The following is a 9975-nucleotide window of genomic DNA, read 5'->3' on the forward strand; positions in this document are numbered from 1 at the left end:
TAGCCAGATTTGTAAACTATAATACCGCACGCCTGGCTGTGTTACACACATGGTAAGAAGAAGAAGAAGAAGAAGAAGAAGAAGAAGAAGAAGAAGAAGAAGAAGAAGAAGAAGAAGAAGAAGAAGAAGAAGAAGAAGAAGAAGAAGAAGAAGAAGAAGAAGAAGAAGAAGAAGAAGAAGAAGAAGAAGAAGAAGAAGAAGAAGAAGAAGAAGAAGAAGAAGAAGAAGAAGAAGAAGAAGAAGAAGAAGAAGAAGAAGAAGAAGAAGAAGAAGAAGAAGAAGAATACTTGTTAAACTAATTAAAATGCTGATTAAAGAAGTTGAAATGCTTACTAAACTTAATGAAATGCTTGTTAGACTTTAAACTTATGTTGTCGTTGTCGGAGTTTCCGTCCTTTTTTTTTTAGCAACGACTGTAGCTAATAGGACGATCACCAAAAAAACAACACGCTTTTCATGTTGTAGCTTATTTAAATTAAAAGAACCCTGGTGGGGCCTTAGCTTTTGTTTGAGGCTATAAAAAAGAAGAAGAAAATGCGCTGACGAGGCTTTCATATAAGAACTTCTCCCATGTCAAGTTATATTTAAGCAATTTTAGGGACAAGTTCACAATTTGACATTGACCGAGATGAGGGGGAGGGGCAATACATTTTACTGTTGATTAATCTGTAATTAAAGAAGAAATGTTTCACTTTAGGAGATGTACATACGAACGATCCAGAAGATTTGCAAACAAAAATGCTTTATGAACGCCTTATTAAAAGGGGATATAAAGAAAATGAAATTACAACTGTTATAAATGAAGGAGGTGACTGCAAAATAAAGAAAAAAAAAAAAACCACCCAAATCTGTATTACACTTACCTGACTTACAATTAGTATAATCTTCACAGTGTTTTCATTACAGAAAACACTAAGAACAATATAATAAAACTGTGCATGAGATTTATTAAAAGACGACGAAGAAGCAGAAGCTTTCCCTAAAACTTAAAAGACACCGTAACATCGGCAACTCTTCGTTATGTTACAAATTATGCAAATTATGAAAACATAACCTTCACATCCTGTTAAAAGTATTTTGATTGTTTATGTCGTTGTTTATGAATAAGTCGTTCAAAACAACACAGAAAATTAAAGATAGTTGAGAAACTCACTGTCTATCCGAAATCGATATAATATAATGAGAGTATATTTAGCACGTTTAGTAACATGATTCATATAGGACTTTCCCAATGATTGTCGTTATGAAAGAATACCGGTTTGTAAACTAACGAGTAGAATACGTCAGTTTGTGGGACAAGTTATCAAAGGCATAAAGTATGTATATCTAGTGAAAGAGATCGTTCTGAATTATCCAGGAAGTGAATAGGTAAGATTGTTTAATCTTTCTTTCAGTTAATTTACATTTTGTTGAATTTATGCGCCTTGCTTTCATTTAAAAATTGTTTACAAATAATAAACATCTGCAAGTCATAAAGAGATCGGTATAAAATACAGTATAGTAGATATGACTGAGAGTGCTATTCTACAGCCTGTACCATTATCCTCGTTGTTTTTCTTTGTTTGTAATGTTAATACAAAAGGAAATGTTTGTTCAGATGAGTCCTGTTGTATTTTTATACGACCGCAAAATTTGAAAAAATTTTCGTCGTATATTGCTATCACGTTGGCGTCGTCGTCGTCGTCGTCCGAATACTTTTAGTTTTCGCACTCTAACTTTAGTAAAAGTGAATGGAAATCTATAAAATTTTAACACAAGGTTTATGACCACAAAAGGAAGGTTGGTATTGATTTTGGGAGTTTTGGTCCCAACATTTTAGGAATTAGGGACCAAAAAGGGCCCAAATAAGCATTTTCTTGGTTTGCGCACTATAACTTTAGTTTAAGTTAATAGAAATCTATGAAATTTTGACACAAGGTTTATGACCACAAAAGAACGGTTGGGATTGATTTTGGGAGTTTTGGTTTCAACAGTTTAGGAATTAGGGGCCAAAAAAGGGCCCAAATAAGCATTATTCTTGGTTTTCGCACAATAACTTTAGTTTAAGTAAATAGAAATCAATGAAATTTAAACACAATGTTAATGACTACAAAAGGAAGGTTGGTATTGATTTTGGTAGTTTAGGTCCCAACAGTTTAGGAATTAGGGGCCAAAAAGGGACCCAAATAAGCATTTTTCTTGGTTTTCGCACCATAACGTTAGTATAAGTAAATAGAAATCTATGAAATTTAAACACAAGGTTTATGACCATAAAAGGAAGGTTGGGATTGATTTTGGGAGTTTTGGTCCCAACAGAATAAGGGGTCCAAAGGGTCCAAAATTAAACTTTGTTTGATTTCATCAAAATTGAATAATTGGGGTTCTTTGATATGCCGAATCTAACTGTCATGACTGTGTATGTAGATTCTTAACTTTTGGTCCCATTTTCAAATTGGTCTACATTAAGGTCCAAAGGGTCCAAAATTAAACTTAGTTTGATTTTGACAAAAAATGAATCAGTTAGGTTCTTTGATATGCTGAATCTAAAAATGTACTTAGATTCTTTATTATTGGCCCAGTTTTCAAGTTGGTCCAAATCGGGGTCCAAAATTAAACTTTGTTTGATTTCATCAAAAATTGAATAAATGGGGTTCTTTGATATACCAAATCTAACTGTGTATGTAGATTCTTCATTTTTGGTCCTGTTTTCAAATTGGTCTACACTAAAGTCCAAAGGGTCCAAAATTAAACTTAGTCTGATTTTAACAAAAAATGAAATCTTGGGGTTCTTTGATATGCTGAATCCAAAAATGTACTTAGATTTTTTATTATGGGCCCAGTTTTCAAGTTGGTCCAAATCAGGATCTAAAATTATTATATTAAGTATTGTGCAATAGCAAGTCTTTTCAATTGCACAGTATTGCGCAATGGCAAGAAATATCTAATTGCACAATATTGTGAAATAGCAATTTTTTTTTTAATTAGAGTTATCTTTCTTTGTCCAGAATAGTAAGCAAGAAATATCTAATTGCAAAATATTGTGCAATAGCAAGATTTTTTTTTTAATTGGAGTTATCTTTCTTTGTCCAGAATCAACTTAAATCTTTGTTATATACAATATACAATGTATATTCACTTTTTACTACCAACTGATAAATTAAAATAATCTTTACCATTCAGTGATAACAAACAGTTTTTTTACATCTTAATATTTTATGATGTATTTAAATGAGTAGTTATTGTTGCAAACTCCATTAGAAATTTTAATTGAGATTAGTTTTGGAATAAGGGAAAGGGGGATGTGATTAAAAAAATTGGGTTCAATTTTTCTCATTTGAAATTTCATAAATAAAAAAGTAAATTTCTTCAAACATTTTTTTGAGAGGATTAATATTCAACAGCATAGTGAATTGCTCTAAGAGAAAACAAAATTTTTAAGTTCAATAAAACAAATTCATTCTGTGTCAGAAACCTATGCTGTGTCAACTATTTAATCACAATCCAAATTTAGAGCTGAATCCAGCTTGAATGTTGTGTCCATACTTGCCCCAACCGTTCAGGGTTCAACCTCTGCGGTCGTATAATGCTACGCCCTGCGGAGCATCTGGTTATAATGTATTTTTATAATTTAAGTTTTTTTTTTCATCTTTATTATATTCACACTTTGTATATACATATCACAGGTTACAATTACAATTACACATAAATGAAAACAATGTAAATAATTCTTGTCCTTTCTCTGAAATTAATGATATTCTAAGTTTTACAATCTATATATTTCCATATTTTTTCCCTTTACTCTCTGATATTAATGGACTTGTGTCTACTTAAATCATCTACTATTCTTTTTAACCTTTCCTCAATTTCAAATAAAACAATAAAAACAAGTTCAACTATTACGAGGAGGAAATACCCCGAAATTTTTAAATACGCAAATGATCTATTTTAATTTATGTTCGTTGTTTATTATGTATAAGATTTTTATAACGTAATATGTTTTTCAGTTTGATTAATGTATATAGTCTTGCGTTTGGTTTTGTCAGTTTTTATAGCCCTTTGTTATTTACCATGATTACGGTTGTTTATTTGTTTGTGTTTTTGGAATTTAATATAGTATGTGGTTGACCCATAATGATCACATACACATCAACAAATAATATTATCTTGTTATTTAGGAAAACCCCATACTTCAGGTAAACTTGAGTCTATGTGAATACAACATCGATATGTTTGTTTTTAACTTTCAGTTGAATTACTTCAATATATAAATATATATTAGGTTCAAATAGTCAATAAACTTTGGATAACATTGATGTTAGATTTAACCACGTTCATAACATATTACCTATACACGTCTTTTGTAGAACACTTTAATGATTTACCTGAAATGGGCCTGCACACGTTTTTTTAAAAAATAATTTCATTTATTCGATATGGATTTTTTAAATCAACACATCTATCAAAACAGAGTCTAGTACTGTCATGGTTAGAAATGGATTGTATGAAAAAGAAGATGTGATATGATTGCTAATGAGACCACTCTCCCCAAGAGACCAAAATGACACAGAAATTAACAACTATAGGTCATCATACGGCCTTAAACAATGAGCAAAGCCCATACCGCATAGTCAGCTATAAAAGTCCCCGACAATGTAAAACAATTCAAACGAGAAAACTAACGGCCTTATTTATATTATAAAAATGAACTAAAAACAAATATGTAACACATAAACAAACGACAACCACCGAATTACAGGCTCCTGACTTAGGACAGGCACATACATACATAATGCGGCGGGGTTAAACATGTTAGCGGGATCCCAACCCTCCCCCTAACCTGAGACAGTGGTATAACAGTACAACATACGAACGAACTATAAAAATCAAATGGACAAATATACAATTGGACGTGGCCGGGTACTTGTACATCCCAACAACAAAAAGAAAATAGGAACAGATCTGAGAGTATTCGCAGTTAACTGACAGCTAGTTCAAAGCCACTAACAACTAATAAAAAAATCATGCATCTATGACTAAATTAACAATCCGTACACATCCAGCATCCAATGAATTTAGTTTAAGACGTCATAAACAGTCAGCGAAAAACATGACCTTGTGCAATGCTAAAAGGTATCGACAAATGTAATTTGTGAATATACTTTTTATACGACCGCAAAAAATGAAAATACACAGTAATTATACTACAAACATGCACTTGTGAATTTCTAGAAAAATATGGAAATAAATGCTGAAAAATGTATTTCATAACCGGAAATATATATTTATCATACACTAAGTTTATCAGCTCTTAATTATTCTAAATGTATGCACATATAAGAATTAAAAACGAAGGATTTTGATAAGATATACTGGATTGGTCCTGGACCCGATTGATTTTTAATTTAGAATAAAGGAAGGAGGATGTGAAAAAAAATTGAGGGGGGGGGGGGGTTCAGTTGTTCTCAATTCAGATTTCATAAATAAAAAGAAAATTTCTTCAAACATTTTTTTGAGAGGATTAATTTTCAACAGCATAGTGAATTGCTCAAAGGCAAAACAATTTTCAAGTTCATTAGACCACATTCATTCTGTGTTAGAAACCTATGCTGTGTCAACTACTTAATCACAATCCAAATTTAGAGCTTAATCCAGCTTGAATGTTGTATCCATACTTGCGCCAACTGTTCAGGGTTCGACCTCTGCGGTCGTATAAAGCTGCGCCCTGCGGAGCATCTGGTTAATATTGTCAACCTACCTGCATTCATTTTATGTGTTCTAATATATAGTTTATTTGGGATATAAATTGAGTAATGAGAACATACAATTGCATCATATCTCCAAAGTAGGGACATGTAGGTTACCTATAAAAAAAGAAGATGTGGTATGATTGCCAATGAGACAACTATTCACAAAAGACCAAAATGACACAGCCATTAACAACTATAGATCACCGTACGGCCTGCAACAATGAGCAAAGCCCATACCGCATAGTCATCTGTAATAGGCCCCGATTAGAAAATGTAAAACAATTCAAACGAGAAAACTAACGGCCTTATTTATGTAAAAGAAATGAAGGTGAAACAAATATGTAACACATAAACAAACGACAACCACTGAATGATGTCCATCCGTCGGTTCGTACGTCTGCCCGTAACATATTTGTGTCATCTATTTTATATCTATAACTACAAACCAGAGTTTCTTGATATTTGTTTCCATGGTTCATATTGGTTTACTCCTTCAGAAACATTGCACAATTTAATCGGCATTCACATTTAACACAATATACAATATTGTGGCACATTTTACTGAGCGATCACTATTGATAAGATATATCTTGTGACACATTTTCTTCAGCGATCATCATTGAAAAATTATGCCTTGCGCGGCACATTTTAAGTTAAGTCTTGTGGCACATTTCCGCGACCACAACTGATAATTTAAACCTAGTGGCACATTTCTGCGACCACAATTGGTACATACTACATTGTGGCACATTTCTACGATCACAATTGATAAGTTATATCATAAAGCACATTTTCCAAGACTACAATTGATAAGTTATACCTTGTGGCACGTTTTCGCCAGCGACAACTTTTGCAAAGTTATACTTTATGGCTCTTTTTCATCAGCTACCACAGTTGATAAGGTTTACCTAGTGGCATATTTTCCCTACCGACCAGAATTAATAAGTTATACCTTGTGCCACATTTTCATCAGCGACCACAATTGATAAGTTATACCTTGTGACACATTTTCATAAGTGACCACAATTGATAAGTTATACCTTGTGGCACATTTTTATCAGTGACCACAATTGATAAGTTATACCTCGTGGCACATTTTTATCAGCGACTACTATAATGCTAAGTTATACTTTGTGGTTCATTTTCCTCAGCTACCACAGTTGATAAGTTTTACTTGATCCTGTTTGGGGTTCCAGATATGAAAATTAATTGGATAATTATCCATTGTTTATAAGTTAAAAAGTTAAAATAAAGAAAATATAAGTTGTAGATCTATATTAATATATTACAAAATGAAAGAAAAAATATTGGGAACTATCAGCTATATATATAAAGTTTGATTTAGATTTCTACATTAAGTGATAAGATAACATACATCTATTAATTTTCAATGCATCACCCAATTATAATCGAAGTTACGGATTTATTAGAAAATAATATCTATATTTGATTATAATTTGAATATATATATATCATCATATCTCTTCAAGTCATATCTAATAGAGTCTATAGTGAAATCATATTTAATTTTAGATTTACATTATTGGTTAATCATGTTCACGGAAATTCAAGTTTGATATATTTTCATTTGAACAGAAATGGTTTAACCTAGAAGTGTTTCATCAAAAATTGAAATATTGGGGTTCTTTGATATGCTGATTCTAGCAATGTACTTAGAATTTGAATATTGGACCATAATAGGTAAATGTTTACTTTCAAATTTTCAGTTCTTTGAACACATTTATTTTGTGTCACAAACCCATGCTGTATCAAATATTCAATTACAATCCAAAACCAGAGCTGTTTTTAGCTTGAATGTTGTGTGCATACTTTCTCAACTGTTCATGGTTTAACCTCTGCATGATAATCTGGTTTGCTGTCTCTCTGACAGCCTCTTGTTTTATGAATGAGGTGGCTTTAAAAATAAATCCCGCTAAAGCTAACATTTCTTTCCATCGTTTGTAAACATATAGTGTAAAAAGTCATTTTTGAAAATCTTTCTAATCGCTTTTATGTTTGCAGAGTGTTTGAAAGCAAAAAGGTGTCAATGTTGTATGACTGGAAATCTAGATCGAATCATTTCACTTTAAATGTCCAATGGCTTACATTTCAAAAACAAAAACACGAATACTCTAATTGTTTTAACATTTTTTTTAAAAGCTTATTATTATGAAACAGAGCAGTGAACATCCTTAATAAGATATTTACATAAAACATCAAACAGACTTTTTTCTATTTCAGTGTAAATATGAAATATTGAACTGTTTTACAACCAATGAAAATAAACAAAAAAAAACCCCGCTACAGTGGAGGCACCAAAACGAAATACGACCTGGAATTAAATTGAGGACATCATGAACGATAACATTTTACTTGAAGATACCTCTGGAAAATTTTATCAAAAGGAAGGAACTGGTTTTACTAGTAGTGAAAGTCTTTTGAAAGACGCTATCGAAGATTGCAACAAAGAAAACGACACTTACAGCAATCGCCAACCGGCTATACATCGGAAAGACTTTAATGATGAACATTTAGAAACTGTAAATGAGGAAACACATTTAAAGACTTTGGGTAAAAACGATACCGACACTGTTACTCAGCAAGACGACCACGTTTTTATCTATAGTATAAACGATAAATCTGAATCTGTGATATTAAAGGAAAACGAAAATCAACAACAAAGAACTGGGGAGATATATGAAGCTACTGATATTGAAACTGTGTCGAAGGACGATGTTAATCATAAAAACAAAAAATATAAAAAATATAAAATGAGTAAAAATATTAAAGCGGACCCAGGCGATTCAAATGTTTTTGATCCAACAACAGACATTTCAAAGTTAGAAGATTCTCCGATGATGCAAAGACCCCCATCACATATAACTGTTGCTTTTTGGGCAAAGGAAAACACACCTACGAGTACGAGAAAGGTGAAACCATTGGCTTTAGACGCAATAAGTGATAAGGAAGTCTATACATTCACAAGAAATGATTCACAAAAGAAACAACTGAATGATGCAGGCATTGCTGATATTACAGAAAAGGACAATGAGACGGGAAACTATCCATTCAACATAAATTTTGAATCAACTTCAGAATCAATCGTCGTGGAAAACGAAAACAATTATTTACTAGAAACAAAACATGTTGATGGAACAGAAGCCAATAGAGACCGACCGTCTTTTGGTGTTTCTGCTGATGATAATACAGACTCGAAATATTTACAAACATCTTTACAATCGATATCAAATGATGAGAGTGAGGTTGGTAAAAGTTGTATGGATTGTATAAAACCAGTACCAGTTAAAAACTGGAAGGAAATCAGAAAAGGCGACCATATAATTATTTTAAGGAGTTTTTATGACCATCATGCAATTGTAGTGAAAGTAAATGAACCAGAGGATGATAACTGTTTACAGATTAGTTTAGAATTGATTCATCAGACAAACAGGGGGGCCATTAGGGACAGTTTTCGTGGTAGAGAACGAATTGTCAAATTAAAACGCAAAACTGAAACAGTCGATTTAAAAACAGTAAGGATTTGTAAATATTGGGGAAGAATAAAACCGAAAAGTCCCGACGAAGTAGTCAAAAGGGCAACTGAATCATTAAAAGGTGATCAACACGAATTTCGGTACAATGTTATTGATAATAATTGCGAACATTTTGCATCTTGGTGCGTAACTGGAAGAAGACTCAGTATTCAAATAAGAAAGGCGACAGTTGTTTTCAAAATACTGGTACAAAACAGATTACGCGGTCTTAGTAACGAAATTTGAAGAAACAAGGTCGAATACGACCATGGCATGCTGTGCGAAACGTGCTTCGAGAGAAATAAGAAAATGCTTAGTGTAACAACAAAGAAAGTTAAAGAAAAAGACGACATACAAAAAGGGGACATAGTTTTGTATAGATATTACACACTTCTACACTGTTCAGTGGTTCTTGACGTCATCAAACGTAAAGAAAAATATATCAAGTGCGAGATTGCCCACTATGCATTCAAGGGACCGTTAACACAGAAAAAAATACAAAGTAGTATTTTGAAAGTACCGTATAATGGATCAGTTTCAATATTTGATTACTCGAGTAGTGAGTTTGAAACGTATGAGCCGGATGAAGTAGTTTGTCGAGCTAGGAAAAGAATGGGAGAGAAAATGTTTTCATATTTTTCCAATGACTCAAGCCATTTTGCCCGCTGGTGTAAATTAAAATTGTTAAACCAAAAACAATAAAAACTTGGATCCTT

General features: G+C 32.3%; 1 protein-coding gene across 2 annotated transcripts; it reads left to right on the top strand.

Moving 5' to 3' along the window:
- The first annotated feature begins 1082 nt into the window (after window positions 1–1082).
- On the top strand, window positions 1083–9975 carry LOC139495009 (uncharacterized). Of its 2 annotated transcripts, XM_071283122.1 has the most exons (3): window positions 1083–1368; window positions 7323–7427; window positions 7968–9975. In XM_071283122.1, the coding sequence occupies exon 3, from the start codon at window positions 8081–8083 to the stop codon at window positions 9503–9505; it is 1425 nt and encodes a 474-aa protein (XP_071139223.1). In that variant the 5' UTR covers window positions 1083–1368; window positions 7323–7427; window positions 7968–8080; the 3' UTR covers window positions 9506–9975. The 2 variants fall into 2 exon arrangements, with proteins under 2 accessions (XP_071139223.1, XP_071139222.1); XM_071283121.1 differs by lacking the exon at window positions 7323–7427.

The sequence above is a fragment of the Mytilus edulis genome, chromosome 11, assembly GCF_963676685.1.
Source record: "Mytilus edulis chromosome 11, xbMytEdul2.2, whole genome shotgun sequence".
In the NCBI taxonomy this organism is placed as follows: domain Eukaryota; kingdom Metazoa; phylum Mollusca; class Bivalvia; order Mytilida; family Mytilidae; genus Mytilus; species Mytilus edulis.